The 20,226-nt window shown below is 41.3% G+C and overlaps 1 protein-coding gene across 1 annotated transcript; it reads right to left on the reverse strand.

Moving 5' to 3' along the window:
* Positions 1-704: 704 nt before the first annotated feature.
* Positions 705-20,158, reverse strand: PABPC1 (poly(A) binding protein cytoplasmic 1). Its single transcript, XM_031013846.3, has 15 exons — positions 19,186-20,158; positions 15,898-16,091; positions 15,584-15,699; positions 13,272-13,411; positions 10,906-11,000; positions 10,480-10,617; positions 10,195-10,290; positions 7,254-7,526; positions 6,928-7,018; positions 4,687-4,797; positions 4,451-4,605; positions 3,398-3,482; positions 2,735-2,865; positions 2,106-2,199; positions 705-1,153 (listed from the first exon to the last, which is right to left on the reverse strand). The coding sequence occupies exons 1-14, from the start codon at positions 19,376-19,378 to the stop codon at positions 2,107-2,109; spliced, it is 1,911 nt and encodes a 636-aa protein (XP_030869706.1). The 5' UTR covers positions 19,379-20,158; the 3' UTR covers positions 705-1,153; position 2,106.
* Between the last annotated feature and the right edge of the window lie 68 nt (positions 20,159-20,226).

Raw genomic sequence — 20,226 nt, forward strand, 5'->3', positions numbered from 1 at the left:
ACTCCAGGCTAGATCTTCTAAATCCATCCTCCTAAAAGAACCCCACATCTTCACCTTTAACAAGTACTTTGGGTATTACACTAAAATTAAGCCACAATCATGAACTACCAAATTAAAGACGTTACAAGAATAAGGTTTAAAACTAATCAGAACTTTTAACACTTTAATATTAAAATCATACCAAAGCCTATCTTATCTACATCCTCTTCAAGAGTAGCTATCATTGTTTTATATCATGTAAGGGTTTAAGCTAATAATCTCATAGCCTAGAAACCTCAATATAACCATAAACTGGCAGGCCAGGCATGGTGGCTTATGCAGGAATAAGCCTTATGCTTATGCTTGAGCCCAGGAATTTGAGACCAGCCTGGACAAAATAGGGAGACCCCACCTCTACCCGCTAAAAAAAAAAAAACCCATAAACTGGCTTATCTTCAAAAGTGGATGGGTGTCAGTCTTGTACATGAAATATTAAGATCATGTAACAAATACATGTAACAAATTGTTTCAATAATCCGTATGGAAACCTTAACTCATAAAATGTACTACAGGAATTGTCTTGTGCCTTTTACATAAAACCAATAGACCCCTTGAACTTAACAGTACATTTTTCATGAAAGATTCTTATGTCGGCTCAGCACCATTAAGATATTACCTATTTATGCATGGCAATTATAAAGACTTTGAAAAAAAGCAAATCCGTGCACTGTTTAAGGAATTTTTATTAAAGCAAGAATTTTATAATCCAAATTACGTTTCCTTGCTCAGTTATCAATTCTATTACTTAAAACAGAACTGACATTTTGAGCTATTCCACAGTAAAGAATTACAAAATTAAAGAAAGGAATGCTTTAAATTTTTGTACTTTGCTGAAAATTCTTTTTCCCAGGGTCTATAAAACATTAATTTGTTTTTATATTTTACTATTTTTTTGTGTTTTTTTTTTTTGTTTTTAAATCAATAAGTAATCTAGGACTAGCATTATGTTTGCTAGACCTGGCATTTGCTCGGTACATAAGGTTCAAAGTTTCCTTTCCTTTTTTTATTTATTTTATATTTTGCAATGTTTTTTTTCCATAATATTTCAGTTTTTCGATGTTTAGATATTTTTCTTCGGTGAAGCACAAGTTTCTTTTCGTGGTCCCTGATCAATCTGTAAATGTTAAAAAAACAAATTAAGACCAGGACTATCACTTGTCAGTAGCAAATTAAAGCCCTTAGCCAAATTCAGTGTGGCTGTTTTTATCTATAGTTTTATTGGAACACAGCCATACCTGTTCATTTGTATACATACTATCTATGGTTGTCTTGACATGGTAACACTGGAACAAGATCATTTCAGAGATAACACAGTCCTCAAAGCCCAAAATATTTCCTATCTGGCCCTTTACAAAAAACATTTGCCAATCCCTGGTCCTGATCCTGGCTGCACTACTCAATTTCTTGGGAGTGATGAAAGACAGTAGTAGAGACCCAAGGGCACCACCCAAAAAGGAAAGGTAAAACTATGAAAGCCAACCTGTGACAGGTCATTTTATATATATATATTACTATACAAAATCTGGCAGGGCGCAGTGGCTCACGCCTGTAATTTCAAGACTTTGGGAGGCCAAGGTGGGCGGATCACTTGAGGTCTGAAGTTCCAGACCAGCCTGGCCAACATGGCAAAACCCCGAGTCTAGTAAAAATACAAAAATTAGCTGGGCACGGTGGCAGGCATGGGCCTGTAATCCCAGCTGCTCGGGAGGCTGAGGCAGGAGAATTGCTTGAACCTGGGAGGCGGAGGTTGCAGTGAGCCGAGATCGCGTCAATGCACTCCAGGTTGGGCGACAGAACGAAACTCCATCTCAAAACAAAAACAAAAACAAAACAACAACAAAAAAACACCACCTGAAAGTCCTGGGATTTTAAAAATCCAACAGTTAATGGGTAAAATTCCTTTAACTCCTCTATAGTTAGTTCCACTTTTCCTTGAAAAATTAGCAATACATTTAAATGAACTGTAAAATGATCTTTTGCTATGTACATTTCAAAATATGCTCAACAAACTTTATAAAAGATGAAGAAAACAAGCTTAAAACAACAAACCAGAGGGAAAAGCTCACTTTAAACAGTTGGAACACCGGTGGCACTGTTAACTGCTTTCTGGGCAGCCTCTTTAGCTTGGTGGGCTTGTAGTACAGCTACAGCTTCATCAACCTAAAAAAGGGGAAAACAGATAAACTGGTTCAGGAAAGGAACGGAAATAAAGAGTTTCATATTGGTAACATACCAATTCCCAACAAAGATAAGTTTCTTCCCTCAGATCAAAGTATAAATTGTTACATTAAACAACTATATCCATTCAATTTTGAGTTCTATTACACCACTATTCTAGAATTATGAATCGCTCCCCTGCACTTCTCTTTCCTTGTCCTCCCCACACTCGAAAAATATTTCTCTTTCTCCACTAGAGAAAGCAGCAGCAGTTGAGAGTATGGCTGTTGGAGCTGATGGGATTTGAAGCCAGGTTCTGCCACTTAAGAGTTGCGTGAGCATTTGGCAAATTATTCAGCCTGTTTCAGTTTACCTATCTATAAAATGGGGATAAATAGCGCCACAGGTTATTATGCAGACTTTACAACTGTACATGGCTTATATATAACACGATGTAAGTGTTCTGTAGAATTAAGTCTCCATAAAAAGCCATGTAATAACTGTGTAAGAGGCAACTTGGTAAATAAATTTAAATCACCTTAGAACGGAGTGACTCTGGAGACTCGAGCATATGAAGAAGTTCTGAATTATCAATCTCCAACAACATGCCAGTGATTTTACCAGCAAGAGTAGGGTGCATGGCTTGAATAAGAGGAAACAGCCGTTCACCTAGGAACAGAAACATTCAAAAACTCCCTTCAATAAAAAAAGGTTTTTAACTGCATTGAATTACCACATTAAACTGGGGTTTAAGAACCCTGCTTCTGTCTCACGTATATAATAACCCATAATCCACAATTTCATTATGTCTTCAAGGGAAGACAGAATAAAATCTGCCAAAAGGCAATTAACTCTTGATATTATCAGCTTGCCAATTAAGCAATGTTACCATTAGGTTGTTAAATCGGTGTTCAGGCAAAGTCAGAAGTTTTCTTCTCATTTGCTTCAAATTCCTTCTCTCAAAAATGTAGTGAGGGCCCATGGTGGGTAATGCCCTACTACCCTATTTATTACTAACAATACATTTTCTTATTGGCTTTCCAGTGGTTTTAATTAGGCAGACCAACTGTGCTATCATAATCATTCATGCCAATTCAGATCAATTCCACTGCCCTAGCTGTCAACTGATTGACCTAGTGCCTAAGTGATTCCTATATTTTCTAGTCTTTCTGAACTGACAAGGTGGGACAGAAGTACTCACCCAACATTTGCTTTTGCTCTTGAGGAGGGGCAGATGCCAACATGGAAGCAGTCAAAGGTTCCTGACCTTGTACATGAACAGCAGGCTAGACAGAAAAGAGAACTCTTTAAGTTTAAAGCACAGAAAAAAATGGCAAATACAAATAGTCATCAATGGACATCTGCTGAAGTGGTAGACTTCCAACGAAACATGAGGTGGAGAAGTTGAGTGAGCGAATTAGAAAGAAGCCAAAGTAGTTATTATACACTATGTATCACAGATACTTTTTTTTTTTTTTTTGAGATGGAGTCTCACTGTCGCCCAGGCTGGAATGCAATGGCACAATCTTGGCTCGCTGCAACCTCCGCCTCCGGATTCAAGCAACTTTCCTGCCTCAGCCTCCCCAGTAGCTGGGATTACAGGCATGTGCCACCATGCCTGGCTAATCTTTATATTTTTAGAGCTGGGGTTTCACCCTGTTGACCAGGCTGGTCTCAAACTCCTGACCTCAAGTGATCCACCTGCCTTGGCCTCCTGAAGTGCTGGGATTACACACAGGTGGTGAGCCACCACGCCCGGCCCATAGCTACTTATAATAGTTGTTTTAGAGCAGGCGTGGTGATTTAGGATGTGAATTTCTTGCTGCTTGTCCAATTCCAAAAGCATAAGACATTTTACATACTATCATATTAGCAGAATGTTCCAGATAGGCTCTCAATCTATCATGCAGCTGTCTTCACATTTTTTCTTTTGAGACAGAGTCTTGCTGTCACCCAGCAGGGATTACAGCTTGCTGCAGCCTTAAACTCCTGGGCTCCAGCAATCCTCCTGCCTCAGCCTTCCTAGCAGCTAGGACTAAGGCTTATGCCACCACACCCAGCTAGTTTTCTTTGTGGAGACAGGGTCCTGTATGTTGCCCAGGCTGGTCCCAAACTCCTGGTCTCAAGCAATCTGCCTGCCTCAGCCTCCCAAAGTGCTGGGGTTACAGGTGTGAGCCACTGTGCCCAGCTGTCTTCACATCTTTGATTTCACCCAAGAAACGTGATTTTTATTAAGAAATCATTAAATCCATACCTGTTGCATTGTAACTTGTGGCTGTGCATTAAGATGTTGCTGAGGATTGCGAACTCCTGCAGCATATTTATACTGTGGAACGGTGCGGACAGCAGGAGTAGCTGCAGCAGCTGCAGCTGCAGGACGTGGACCCATTGTCTGTGTTGATGTGTTAGCTAAAAAATAAGAACATTTTGTATTTTTATCTTGCTCTTTCAAATTGGTGATCAATTTTTAAAGGAAGGATTAAGACTCACCAACACGCTGTGTTGACATGACTCGTGGAACCTGTGAAGAAGCTGGTCTCATAGTACTAAATGGTGGTCTAGGAGCAGCTGGGCGGATAGCACCGGGCATATTTTGGAATGCTGCATTTTAAAGATGTGAATATACATTAACTGGGAAAATTTACTGAGTGAAAAGTGTTTATGCTGTTTTCTTCGATCTGAGGTTTGCATAAAAGACTAAAAAGTGACAAAACTTTTTAAAGCTGAGTCTTAACACTTGCCATTTTCCCAGACTCAGAGCATCGATAAGTAAAAACATTAATTCATACAAGGACGAGTACTTATATGTAGGGACCAGCCCCACAGGGTCGGTGGGCTTCTCCCTGTGTGCAGTGACGAGAGAGTGCAAAAATAAAGACACGAGACACAGAGATTAAAAAAAAAAAGACAGCTGGGCGCGGGGGACCACTACCACCAAGACACGGAGACCAGTAGTGGCCCCAAATGTCTGGCTGCACTGTTATTTATTGGATACAAAGCAAAAGGGGCAGGGTAAAGAGTGTGAGTCATCTCCAATGATAGGTAAGGTCACGTGGGTTACGTGTCCACTGGACAGGAGGCCCTTCCCCGCCTGGCAGCTGAGGCAGAGAGGGAGAGGAGACAGAGAGAAAGACAGCTTACGCCATTGTTTCTGCATATTAGAGACTTTCAGTACTTTCACTAATTTACTACTGCTAGCTAGAAGGCAGAGCCAGGTGTACAGGATGGAACATGAAGGCAGACGAGGAGCGTGACCACTGAAGCACAGCACCACAGGGAGACAGACGGTTAGGCCTCTGGATAATTGCAGGCAAGCCTGACTGATGTCAGGCCCTCCACAAGAGGTGGAGGAGTAGTCTTCTCTAAACTCCCCCGGGGAAAAGAAGACCCCCTTTCCCGGTCTGCTAAGTAGTGGGTGTTTTCCTTTGACACTTACGCTACCGCTAGACCTCGGTCCGCCTGGCAACAGGCGTCTTCCCAAACGCTGGCGTTACCACTAGACCAAGGAGCCCTTTGGTGGCCCTGTCTGGGCATAACAGAAGGCTCGCACTCTTGCCTTCTGGTCACTTCTCACTATGTCCCCTCAGCTCCTATCTCTGTATGGCCTGGTTTTTCCTAGGTTATGATTATAGAGCGAGGATTATTATGATATTGGAATAAAGAGTAATTGCTACAAACTAATGATTAATGATATTCATATACAATCATATCTAAGATCTATATCTGGTATAACTATTCTTATTTTATATTTTATTACATTGGAACAGCTCGTGTCCTCGGTCTCTTGCCTTGGCACCTGGGTGGGTTACCGCCCACACTTATAAATATACCTGAAACATAATCATGATAAAATTCTAAGTGCTCCCAGCCTGGCCAACAGGGCAAAATCCCGTCTCTACAAAAAATTTAAAAAATTAGCTGGGCGTGGTGGCATGTGCCTGTAGTCCCAGCTACTTGGGAGGCTGAGGCAGGAGGATCACTTGAACCCGAGAGGTGAAAGCTGCAGTAAGCCAAGATCATGCCACTGCACTCCAGACTCGAAGAAAGAGTGAAACTCTGTCTAAAAAAATAAACTCTTAAGTGCTCTTGGAATATAACATACTGTTCCACAGGACAAGACTTAAAATACCACGACTCTGATTCTCATACATGATTAAATGGAACGAGACCTTTAAAACTGTGGCCTGACAAAATATGAAATTGGCTGGGTGCCATGGCTCACGCCTGTACTCTCAACACTTTAGGAGGCTGACGTGGGCAGATGACCTGAGATCAGGAGCTCAAGACAAGCCTGGCCAACGTGGTGAAACCCCGTCTCTACTAATAATGCGTAAGTTAGCTGGGCGTGGTGGCGGGCACCTGTAATCCCAGCTACTCCAGAGGCTGAGGCAGGGAGAAATCGCTTGAACCTGGGAGGTGGAGGTTGCAGTGAGCCGAAACTGAGCCACTGCACTCGAGCCTGGGGCAACACAGCGAGACTGTCTCGAAAATAAATAAATAAATAAATAATGAAGAGCTGTACCTATTCCCAAAACTTTTATAAAGGGAAATCAAACCACTGTAGACATTACTATCTTAGCACTGTTTTTAAATGCTATAAAAATGAACATCCATAACCACAAATTATGTGAAATACAATAGTTAACCTAACATTGACATAGAAGAGCTGATTTACCCAATGCGTTATTTTTAACTCAATCTCCAACCTTAATTAAAAGAAAAAAGACTTACGATGAGGTCTGGCACCCTGAGCAGTCCAGCGAGGACTTGGTCTTAGTTGAGCAATTTGGCTAGGAGGATAGTATGCAGCACGGTTCTGAGTCTGCAGGGGAAAAAAGCACATGAGTTTATCAGTTGAAGAAAAAAGCAAATAATGCAATAAATTATATGTACTTTTTCAAAACATTTACCAGGACTTCACACTCAAGCATTTTTTCCAACTCAATCATAATTCACCTTTCTTAATGTTTCACATTTGCGGGGCGAGGGGCACAAAAAACACTAGAAATGACCAAATACGAAAACCTTCATGGTTCTGGTTGCCTTCTAAAACCTACCTGTGGGATAGCTGCCATGAAGTAACCTGAAGGAGGTGCTGGCTGGTAGGGGTTGATTACAGGGTTGGGCACAGCTCGTACACTTGCCATTCTCTGCATATACTGGTTAGTGAGGTGAGCCTGGCGCTCTTCTTTGCGCTGAGCTAAAGCTACATACAATGGCTTTGTGGCCACAATTCTACCGTTCATTTCTGTAACTGCTTTAGTGGCTTCTTCTGGGGAGGAGAAACATACAAAACCAAACCCTTTGCTGCGACCACCCTCCATCATAACCTATTAAAAAAAAGAAAAAAAAAGTTAACGTAATGGTAGAATGAGAAGCAAAAAAAGAGCATTACAATTTAGACAACTATAAATCACTGAATCAAATAACTAAACCCTGTTAATGCTTAATCATCTTGTATTCACCCATTGAGTTCACAATTTTTCCTTAATACCCAATTATTAAGGGCAAACTACACATATACATTACCCTAGCCAGGTCAGAGAACTGACAGAAGTGAAGGCTGCACAGAAACTTTTAAAGATTTTAGATACTGAATTTGATTGGATTTTCAATATTAAAATTTAATTATCTAAATAAATACATCCCAGGCCTACTAAATTGACTTTGGGGCACCACTGGAAGCATTTCCCAATTAAATTTTGACTATTCTAACAATTCAAGCTGACAAGATGCTTTACTATGCCTTTGAGAAAAAAGTAGTTGAATCTTACAATACCCACATCTTAAAATAAAAGTTTTCACATTCAAGAGCAGAGGATCCATAAATATTATGGTATAAAGAACACTCAAGAGGAAGGTTCTTCTAAAATTGATTGCAAAGACCTTTTAAATGAGCAATGAAGACTTGCAAAGAACCACTCGCTAGGCCAGCAATATATATAAGCATGCTATAAAACTACATTAACAGTATGCGAATGGCATAGGAACAAACGGTAATAAAACAGAGGCCAGAAATATACCCAAGCAATTATGGGAATTCACTGTGTTAAAGTTAACATTTTAAAGTACTGGGGAAAAAGGACTTTGGGCTACTCAATACATGACACACTGGGACAAATGAAAAAATGTAGAACTCTTAATTCACATTACATTGAAAAATCTTAAATGCCAGGTAGATTCTGAATCTGAACATAAAATGTAGAAATAGAGAGAAAACCTTTCTAAGATCACACACACACACACACACACACACACACACACACACACACACAAAGTGAGGTCTATAAAGTGGAAAATCCGAAGAAAATATTTCCAATATAAAACAAATGTTTGGCCGGGCGCGGTGGCTCACGCCTGTAATCCTAGCACTTTGGGAGGCCAAGGCGGGTGGATCACCTGAAGTCACGAGTTCGAGACCAGCCTGGCCAACATGGTGAAACCCCGTCTTTACTAAAAATACAAAAATTAGCCGGGCATGGTGGCAGGTGCATATAATCCCAGCTACTCGGGAAGCTGAGACAGGAAAACTGCTTGAACCCAGGGGGTGGAAGTTGCAGTGAACTGAGATCACACCACTTCACTCCACCTCAAAAAAATAATAAAACAAATGTTCCCTCAATCAATAAAAAGACAGACAACCACCCGGGCACGGTGGCTCACGCCTGTAATCCCAACACTTTAGGATGTCACCTGAGGTCAGGAGTTGGAAGACCAGCTTGGCCAACATGGTGAAACCCCATCTCTACTAAAAATACCAAAAATTAGCTGGGCGTAGTGGCGCATGCCTGTAATCCCAGCTACTCAGGAGGCTGAGGCAGGAGAATCGCTTGAACCCGGGAGGCAGAGGCTGCAGTGAGCTGAGATTGCACCACCGCACTCCAGCCCAGGCGAGAGTGAGACTCGTCTTTAAAAAAGACAAAAAAAAAAAAAAAACCTCATAAGTTTAAGAATTTGTGTTGCACTGCATTAAAAGCATTCTTGGGCCGCATGTGGCCTGCAAGCAGCGGGTTGGACAAGCTTGGCTTAAGCCCAGGAAAGGCTGAAGCTGCAGTGAGCTGTGATTGTGGCATGCCCCTGCACTCCAACCTGGGCAACATAGTGAGATCCTGTCTCAAGAAACAGAAAAACATGCATGCTTCATACATTCAAAATATGCTGATGCACAACACTCAATTTAAACAATATCCAGGGAACACACTGAAGACAAAAACATTCAGGAATAAATTCTATCATACTCCAATACTCTTACATAAAAAGCATAATCTGAAACACAAGACAACCATGGCACTTAAATCTTACTTGTATTCAACCACCTTTCCCCTCACATTTCCTCACTCTCACAGAAGCTTCCTCGGACTTGCCAGGAAAAGCTGACTAGAAAGATCAGCCACAGCGTCATTCCAGTTCAGTTGAGTTGTAATTTTTTCTATGCACTCTTCCCCAACCCCAGCAAAATTATGTATGCACAAAACCTTGCATATAGGGGAACTCTTGGCCCACGGACACTAGACAAAAACATCTAGAAGAGAACTTCTTAAATCAAGATTTCAGAATTTGTACTAGAATACTACTGCTGTGTTTCTTAATCTCTGATTTCAAATAAAAGAAAATATGATCTCTATTCTTACTGCTAGGGGGCAGGGGAGGGAACTGGGGATTGACTACCCAGAATGAATTGTAGAAATGAATAAACAGATCAGAACTATAGTAACAATTATAAGTCCCTAATAAATTGCTTGCTTTAGCAAAATGACTAGTTGTTGGAATAGTGCATATCATGTGAGGATATCAGCCTTCCTTAGCAAAGAGTTCAGCGCTTGCCATTTATAAGTTAACCATTAGGCTACGACAACCAGTTCAAATGTGAATTTAAGTTTTAGAAGTAACGAAGCAAACACCTCTCTAGTGGCTATAATAATACAAAATTTATATACATATATCTACATGTATGAATTTTTACCAGACCTCAAATAAATGAACCATATGTTTTCTTACCTTTGCACTAGTGATTGTACCAAATGGAGAAAACTCTTTCCGGAGACGTTCATCATCAATACCATCATCAAGATTTTTCACATAAAGATTAACGCCCTAAAAAGAAGAAAAGAAAACTATAGAAAAAGAAAACCATGGTGGTACCTAAGTACATCTATTATTTTACCCCATGTTTCTTCTCCTATTCCCCTCTCAAACCCTCCAGCTACCTGGAAGTAACTGAAATCAACGTAAAATAGGTTTCCTCATCCCTGTCTTATTTTGCTTGTTCAATTAAAAATGAACCTGGTATCTGGTGATCCTATCTTGCTTCATCTGTTCAAATTTGCGCTTAAGTTCCGTCTGCCGTTCCACCTTTTTCTGAGCTCGACCAACATAAATTTGTTTTCCATTGAGCTCCTTTCCGTTCATCTCATCCACAGCCTTCCCCCCAAAAAAAAAAGAAAAAAAAAAATCACAAAACTTCCAACTTACAGTTAACAGTTAAGACGAATTTGTTAAGTCACAAAAGCTAAAGACAAACCCATCCCAAAATCTCAAGGTTTTGGGACAATATAGGTTACCAATTTATACTCTCAAACCTAATGCATAAAATGCAAATAACTGAAAATATAAGAACATGTCAAATAGCTATTAGTATGCACATAGACTTCAACACAAGAGCAACTCAACTTTGTACCCCCTTCTTCCTGCTGAATACAGACCACTTACTTTCTGTGCATCTTCATGCCTTTCAAAGCTTACAAATCCAAATCCTTTGGATTTTCCACTTTCATCAGTCATTACTTTCACACTTAAGGCAGGCCCTAAAAAATTTTTTTACATAAATCAAAGATATTCCATACAACATTCACGTTATACATTTCAAATTTCAACATACAAAGCCGTGAAAAAAATTTCAAAGCTCCGTAACTTGACTCCTCCCTCCCAGCCTTCTATGCCCCAGGTAGGTATACTTTTCCATTGAAAGACCTTTTATTATTAAGAAGGTAAATACCTTCCCTCCCCTGAAGGATTCCTCCTTCCATTTAAGGAGGTACACTTTAAACGGCTGTAAAAAGTTTTATTCTCAGCTCTAGCACAAAAGAGTTGCATTTTTTACCCAATAATTTGATTTTTTCCCTTTTCTATAGAGACAGTGTATCATTCCATTGCCCAGGCTGGAGTGTAGCAGCACAATGAATAAGCTCACTTTAACTCAACTCCTGGACTCAGGTGATCCTCCTGCCTCAACTTACCAAGTAGCTGGGACTACTGGCCCACATACCACCATGCCTGGCTAATTTATTTTTTGTAGAGATAGGGTCTTGCTATGTTGCCCGGGCTAGTCTAAAACTTGTGGCTTCAAGTATCTTCCCTCTTTGACCTCCCCAAGCACTAGGGTTACAGGCATGAGCCACTGTGCTAAGACCAATTTGATTTTCTTTGTATCAATCAAGAAACAAGTATTTATTAAGCCTTGGCCTACCCGACTTTCAATAGGAGTGGAAGGAATACATGGTTGGACTCTTTGGTAAGACATAGGTAATATAGAAATTTGAAAGACAGGGAAAAAATATTTGTTTTTAAAGACACAGGTGAATTACCTGGAAGAGGAAGCATTTATTTCTGAAGACATGTTTTCCCCTAACTCCCTCTAAAGTAGGAGAGACAGGTAACTGAGGTGGGTGGTTATCTCAGGCAAGTGGGGCAGAAAAGGTTAAAAATCACATTTGATTACAGAAATTTAGAAGATGTATGGGCCAAGGCAGATTTTCTTCTGAATGTGCCTCTCTCCTGAGGCCAAAGTCAAGAAAATATGACATATTCACATATTTGTGGTCAACTTATGCAACATTACTCATAGGGTAGGTAGTTAACATCAACTTTTACAAATAGCTTCTAATTAAAAGACATTAAGAAGCATGACAGTTGAAATATATAAAAGGCAGTAGCTAAATTTGGGGGTTGAGATGTAAACATGATGTCACTTTCTACGTTTTATATCATCTGTCTTTGTGCAAAATGGTACTTTTTTGCTCTAGCGGAGGGCTTGATGTGACATGCTAGCATGGCAGTAAGATATTAGATTTCCTGGCCAGGTGCAGTGGCTCACACCTGTAATCCCAGCACTTTGGGAGGCCGAGGTGGCTGGATCACTTGAGGTCAGGAGTTGGAGACCAGCCTGGCCATCACGGTGAAACCCCGTCTCTACTAAAAATACAAAAATTAGCTGGGCATGGTGGCGCACACCTGTAATCCCAACTACTCAAGGTAGAGATAGGAGAACTGCTTGAACCCAGGAGGCGGAGGCTGCAGTGAGCCGAGATCACGCGACTGCACTCCAGCCCGGGTGACAGAGCGAGAGTCAAAAAAAAAAAAAAAAAAAAGTATTACATTTCCTAATTATTATTTGACATATTAAAAAAAGCAAGACACCTCTAAGTTCAACACAAAATGCAAAGGGCGGGGTCAAGCAAATCATCTGCACATGAACACTTAAAAGTTATTTTATCTGTTATACCCCTACCCAAACTAAGGCTGGTTTGTGCTTCATCAATTTCAAGTTTTATGAAGTTATTTTTAAATGCAGGAAATAAGTACTTTGAATCACTGGAAAATCTGAATTTTTGGCTTCATCGATGAAAAGTCATTGTTTTAAACTGCTCAAACATGATGTTACTTAGACTGACCAGCTTTATTGTTCTATGAGACTGCATTCCACTGTGGGCTGGCTGTGTCAAATATATGCTTCTGATGACATGGGATCTCTAATTACACACACACACACACACACACACAATCTCTCCAGCCTCTTAATGTAGTAAAATATTTTAAAATCTGTTCTAATTACTTGGTCATACCTTACTGTGCTAATCTAATGCTATTAACCTTTAACCTGGATAGAATTCTATTTATTTGCATTATACTACTTTGTAGTGTAATAGATGGCCAGCAGCTTAATTCAAATAACCACAAATATTTTAAAGTACCATGTAAGTCTAATTTTATTGACTTTAGTATAAAGTTATAGCTAAAATTAACACTGAGCACTAATTCAGAGCTTTGTGTGTAAAAATTTAATTAAGACACATTACCAAACTTGCCAAAGAGATCCTTAAGGCGCTCATCATCCATGTCTTCTCCAAAATTCTTGATGTAAACATTGGTGAATTCTTTTGCCCTAGCTCCAAGTTCAGCTTCCCGTTCTTTACGAGACTTAAATCGTCCAACAAATCTAATAAGATATACAAGGACTATAACATTAGATTCTATTTTATAAAGTTCAGATTAAGTAAGCCTGATGGTTGGTTTTGTTACTGTTACTGAGAATATTCGGAATCGCTAATAAAAAGCACACTACAAAATAGAAATAGGGCCGTAATTTAAGATATGACACCATGAAATATATGAATAAACCTCTAACTACAATCACAAAAAAAAAAACACTTCTTTTAATACACACTTCTCTCTTCTCTAGCTAACCTAGGGTTAAAGGGATCACTCCCATCAATACAAATGAGTGGAAGTGCATATGTACCATGCCAATAAAAAGACCTCTATCAAATTAAAAAGCTTTCATCGTCATTTTAAAGTGGCGCTTGCGCTTTGCCATCTCCTAGAATAAAAATTTAAACTTCCCAATCGTGTACTCTAACACACAACAGCCTGACATAACTGCAGCATTTTCAACAACATGACACTAAAACTTAATTTTTTCTGAATATAACAGTAGTAATTCAGAACAAGGATTACTGGGCTAGGCAGTGGCTCACACCTGTAATCCCAGCACTTTGCAAGGCCAAGGTGGGATGATCACTGGAGGCCAGGAATTCGAGTTCAGCCTGGCCAACATGGTGAAACTGTCTCTACTAAAGTACAAAAATTAGTTGGGTGTGGTGGTGTACACCTGTAATCCCACCTACTTGGGAGGCTGAAGCACGAGAATTGCTAGAACCCGGGAGGCAGAGGTGGCAGTGAGTGGAGATTGCACCACTGCACTCCAGCCTGGGCAAGAGAGCAAGACGTCTCAAAAATATAAAAATAAAAAGAACAACGATCACTGAAGAAAAAAAGGTAGCACATGTGTCATAGCATATTATAATACACAGCAAAGTAGAAGGAAAAACCACCTTACATAATCTCACCCTAGTCATCTAAATTTCCTTATCTCTAACCCAGCTTTAGAATAAAAAGTAAAATAAAAATAATTTCCTTATCTCTCCACAAAATATGGTTGGTCTTCGCTAAGCTATTAGTTTCATCAATGTTCTCAAAGGGAGCGTATTTCATTGTGACCATCACTTTCTGCTTTGTAAATAATGCTGCAACTTTTTTAAGAGACAAGGTCTTGCTATTTTGCCCTGGCTGGAGTGTAATAGCTGTTCACAGGCACAATCACAACACACTACAGCCTTGGCTCAAGCATCCTGCCTCAGCTTCCCAGTGGCTGGGAATAAAGGCACACTGCAGTAAAGCTGAAACTTTATGAAAGACACTTTGTGTATTTCTTCTTAGGACAGTTACAAATTTCCAAAAGAGTTATATCACTTTTACTCAAAACAGCAATATATCATTCTTTTCTGGATCCTGCCAGTGTTGGGCTTGCTTTTCTTTTCCTCCTAAAGCACTGGTAACAGGCATTTGTGAGTATTTATTTTTTTTTTTTAAAGACAGTTTCAATCTTGTCGCCCAGACTGGAGTACAATGGCGAAATCTCGGTTCACTGCAACCTCCGCCTCCCGGGTTTAAGTGATTCTCCTGCCTCAGCCTCCCGAGTAGCTAGGATTACAGGCATGCGCCTCCATGCCCAGCTAATTTTGTATTTTTAGTAGAGACGGTTTCTCCATGTTGGTCAGGCTGGTCTCAAACTCCCAACCTCAGGTGATCTGCCCACCTCGGCCTCCCAAAGTGCTGGGATTACAGGCATGAGCCACCGTGCCCAGACTTGTGAGTAATGTATGTCTCTCATTTTACAGTACATAAAGTAAATTATTTTGAGTTTCCTCACCTATAAAATGGGTTAATTTAACCAGTACCTCAATAATTATGAATATTAGGTTGGTCTGAATTCCTGATTTTTCACTAATGCACTCATTTTGAAAAAGCTTCATTTTTCTGTTTACTTATCTTCTGTTTTCCTTTTGGCATGAATGTTAATTATACTAAACCTGTTATTCGTATGTTACACTTACTGTGTAGAAAATTCAATTGTAAAAATCAAGATTAGCTTATTAATTTTCGAGTACAACTACATGAATTTTTCTTGTTATTCATCTTTAAAATGTTTTTATTCTTTTATCTTATGTGTATCTAACTTCTCCCTGACAAATATTAACTTAAAATGAATGGATTTGGAATTATTAAAAATAAGATTCAAAATATGGTTAGCTAGATATTTATAACTTACACTTTGCGATCATTTAGGAGCATTCCATTCATTTTTTCAATAGCTCTTTCAGCTGCTTCCTGCGTCTCAAAGTGTACAAATCCATAGCCCTTGGAACCATTTTCATCACAAACCACCTAGGGAAAAACATATACCCATTTTTCTTTATTTGCTATTGATTTAACATTTGTTCAGTGTTGAGAGACAATCTGTTAGCCATCTAACCTGGATATTTGTGAAATAAAGATATCCATTACTGCACAGTTCCTATTTCAAGCACTAAACTAAATGTAGCTCAACAATGTAAACATGTGTATCGGACATTTTTGGCTTACCTTACATGAAAGGATGTTACCAAAAGCAGAAAATGTATCATACAGTGCTTTATTATCAATGGATTTGTCCAGATTTTTAATGAATATGTTGCCTACTCCACTTTTGCGAAGTGATGGATCACGCTGAGACCACATGATGCGTACTGGCTTGCCCTTTATAACATCAAAATTCATGGTGTCCAAAGCACGCTCCGCTGCAGGAAAGACATTTTCAGAGTCAATATTACTTTAAAATTTTTGCTGGCTACTTAAGATTATATAAACTATGGTGAGTGGAGTGGGAGCACACATGGTCTCACAGTTGAACGCTTCCTCTTTAAGCTTCAAGATGGCTAGACCTTTCAAGTATCACACACTGGTGTGGGACCTAAGTTGTATAAAGCAAAGACAAATACCAGAAGCCCCCGAAATTTCTCACATATAAAAGGATGCCATATTGCTAATAATTAATGAATTCTTGAAGCAATCTCTTACCTTAATTGCCATTAAATCGAAAGCACTTTTTTCCTACTTATCAAAATCCAAATTCCTTCACATACAATCTGTTTAATGAGCAGTATAAAAGACATTACGCAACAGATTTATCTACAAGCTGGAAGTAGTTTATAGATTTAAATATTTTAACTTCTTCCCAACTACTTGCTAAAATTGGTCATTTCATTGCTAATAACTAACAATATTATATGAAAACTAGTCCATTTCCTAAAAAATGAAAGTTTCTGAATTATTGGGGGGAGGGTTTCAGTGATTCATGGCACAACTTCCATTTAAGAAAATGAAAGGCTAGACCAAGATTTGAATCATGCTTTCAAAAGCTAATGTGAAGTTAGACATATTTGGTTTCATAATCACAGAATTTTAAAAACACCAGGTCTGCAATATTCAGAAATCACCATTAACACTCTCTTGACACATAAAATCAATTTCACTTTAGATCGCTGATTTTCTTAACAACTGATTTAGTTATTTCTGAATACTGCTAGAAAATTTCAAAATCTACAATTAATTTCAGGATCTATAAAGGATTGAATTATGTATACCTGTACCACTAAAGGCTCTAAATGAAATAACACATCCTTAAATAAAAAGACTAGTCCCCGAAGAGAGGGAAAACGGTCCCTTTTAAGCCCTGAAACAATTCCTACAAATTCCATGCCAATGTAAATTTAAAGTTATTGACAGGATGAATTTTCCGGCCACCTCCTTTTTTATAAATGAAAGTTCCAGTTTCTAGAATATAGTGATAATCAGCTGTTAGCTCATTATCAATTGACCACACCTACTCAGCTTCCCTAGTTTTTTTTTTTTTTAGCTGACTTTGCTTGAGCTATTTTTCAATGAGTCACCTCTTCCTATGAAATTGAAAACTGGTCACTTTCAGAAGCTATTCTGCCTATCAATGTAGCAATAAGTTTTAAAAAAAGAACAAGAAATCCACTTAAGTAATTAATTGGATAGTAAATTGTACATATAGAAACTAGACAAATGGAAAACTGCCATATTTTTTTCAGTAGTTACGGTACTGGTCTACTGGTACAGACTGATAATATATACCGTACACTGTAACCACGGCAACCTGAAGTTCAACTCTTCGAATCCCAAGAAATGTAAAAATTGTTTTTTGGATTTAAAAACGTTAAGCTGAGAAAGAGTAACACTTTCAAGTTATCATTTTATGGTCTCTAGAATTCATTCCCATGTTTTCTCTACCAACTCTTAGGTTGTGATAACCTGCCCCAAAGTTATCTACCCCCATCTGACATGCATTGATACATCCTGCCTAAGGTTGACAAGAACTGTTATGAAGTGACATTTGGAGTTACTGCTTACAGAGCAAAAGGGCAGGAAACCTGCAGTGCAGTTTTACAACTTCTGGCTCTGTGTCACTCAATATTCTGCTTCCAAAATCAGTATCAACTTTACACAGTGAAGAGCTGATCAGTAACCTAAGTTCTACTGAATGAATGTTAATAGGAGCTTAAGTTCCACCCTTAAGGCCTTTTCTAATAAAAATGAATTCTTCATATTTCGATTATTTGACACGTATTCAAGTGGCCAGCCTGTAGGGGGGAAAAAGGCAAAATTGGGCCGTAAAATGGAATTAAGCTGACTTCTCAAAGCCAATTGATCTAAAGACAAATCCTAGCAACTCAACAGACCACAGATATTATCTGTTTACAAAATTGTGTTTCTGTTAACTGTTTAGCTTCAAAATAAAAGCACAAAGTTAGCTGCATTTCCCCCATAAATTTCAAGCTCAATTTAATCTCCGTTATTTTGTACTCAGTCATTTCTCAAGATTTACAGGTATCATGGGCCACTTTTAAAAATAAAAGAGAAACTTGAACTTCTTGCATGCTACAGATAAGACTGATCCAGTTGGAATTACACTAAAGTAACATTTTATAGTCAAACTTGACTATTTTATAAAGAAAAGCCCCTCAAAACGACAGGAACTATTTCAGAAGGTAACAGAATATACTCGAAAACCACCAGTATTGTGAATCTAAGATAAAATTTGACTAAAAATGGTCTAAGTTGCCTGAGAAAACTGGCCTTCAAAGTAGTCGGCTGCCACATCCCCTCCTCCCACTCTGCCCTTTTAATGTTAGAGAAATGCTTGATCTAGGGGAAACCCCAAATGCATGTCTCCAGTAAATTCCATTTCTAGATCCATCAGTCACTGATGAGTTCTGGGGAGTGGACTCACAAGCCTGAGGACCACCACCACACCACACATCGCCACAGGAACTTTATCCTAAGGCCTGGTGGCTCCCCCAGGCGACTGGGCCAGGAGCAGGAGCAGAAGCAGGCCTCGGGCCTGCGAGGTTACAGGGTTCAACACGTGGTATTTTTCGAGCACAGAACTGCACTTCCTCCCCAGGCTGGGGCGCCGGCAGGAGCTCCGGGTGGTGGGAGCGCCTCCACCTCTTACCCACGAAAGCAGCTCAGCGCTCAACGCCCCAGAATCCCGGGGCCACTGGCGGGAGCGCCGCGGAGGAACCGAATCTCACCCACCCTCCCGGCGCGTCATCACCCTAAAGTTTGAGAGCGTCTGAGGCCGAGAAAATGGTCGCAAAGGAGGAAGTAGCCGGGCGTGTGGCTGCCGGCAGCGCGGGTCCCCGCCGGCTCGGGAAACGCGGCTCCAGGGACCCCGGCGCCTTCCCGCCGGCCGTCGCGGGGTGACATGCCCTCCCGCCCCCCGCCCCGGGCCCGCCGGCCTACCCCGCCCGCCGCCGCCGCCCGAGCCTCATGGCCGCCCGCCCGACCGCGGAGCCCGGCGCTCACCGTCCGCCGGCTGCTGGAAGTTCACATACGCGTAGCCCAAGGAGCGGCGGGTGATCATGTCCCTGCAGACCCGGATGGAGAGGATGGGCCCGGCCGGGCTGAACTTCTCGTAGAGCATCGCCTCGGTCACGTCGGGGTGGAGGTCCCCCACGTACAGCGAGGCCATGGGGTAGCTAGGGGCGCTGGGGTTCATCTCGGCACGGCTGCCCGCAGGGCCACAGGCCGCGACCTTTCCGTGAGAGGATGAGAGCGAGTGCCGGGGCTGGGGGCCGGAGCCGGGGGGAGGGGAGCGGGGAGCAAGCGCAGAGGGACAAAAATCAACCGGAATTGAAAACTACTCAACGGCCGCACAACGGGGTCGATCCACTGCCGCTGGCTGCCGGCTGCCGGCGGGGAGCGAGGGTGGCGGTGTCGGGTCCGGGCAGCGGGAAGGCCTCGGTCTCTTGGTTCCTTCTTGGAGCTGCTGCGGGGCCGCGGGCGGGCGGGTCGGTCTCGGCTGCTTCACCGGGTTATTTTATAAAAGAGGAAGAAAAAAAATAAAAGTCTCCGGCGGGGGAGACGCGGATTTTTTGTAAATTTTTTTGGGGTTTTTTAAAAGATTTTTTTAGATTTTTTTTGGATTTTTTAATAATAAATGTGTGTTCCGAGCCCGGAGCACACACTCCGCACTCTCAGCACTAACCGCCGGGGAGAAGGGGAAGCACCGCCTCCTGCACCCTCTACTTATACCCCGCGCCGCACTCGCCCCGCCCCCGCGCGTCTGACGCCGGGGCCCCTACGCGAGCGTCAGCGCCGGAGTAGGAGGAGACGCGGAGGCCAGAGGGAGGAGGGAAGAGAAAACAGGAGGAAAGAGCAGAGAGGAAGGGAGAGGTGGCGGCGGTGGAGGCTGCGGTGTGGGGGTGGGGCTCGGGGGAAGGGGCGGGGCTTTTGCGCAGGCGCCGCGGCCGGAGTAGCGGAGCTCGCGCTGCGTCGCGTCCGTGGGGGTGGGGAGGGCGGCTCGCGGGCGGTCCTCGGGGGTGTTGGCTGAGGCGGCCCCGCCTT

Source organism: Gorilla gorilla, chromosome 7 (genome assembly GCF_029281585.2).
Source record: "Gorilla gorilla gorilla isolate KB3781 chromosome 7, NHGRI_mGorGor1-v2.1_pri, whole genome shotgun sequence".
Classification (NCBI taxonomy): Eukaryota; Metazoa; Chordata; class Mammalia; order Primates; family Hominidae; genus Gorilla; species Gorilla gorilla.

Bases quoted from the DNA above. Each gene is read 5' to 3' on its own strand.
- PABPC1 (XM_031013846.3), bottom strand. From the start codon at position 19,378: ATGAACCCCAGCGCCCCTAGCTACCCCATGGCCTCGCTGTACGTGGGG. The intron at 7,019-7,253 runs GTAGGTTTTAGA...TTTCCCCTGCAG, and splicing joins TCATGGCAGCTATCCCACAG to ACTCAGAACCGTGCTGCATA. The intron at 2,866-3,397 runs GTGAGTACTTCT...TTCTGTTCCTAG, and splicing joins AGAGCAAAAGCAAATGTTGG to GTGAACGGCTGTTTCCTCTT.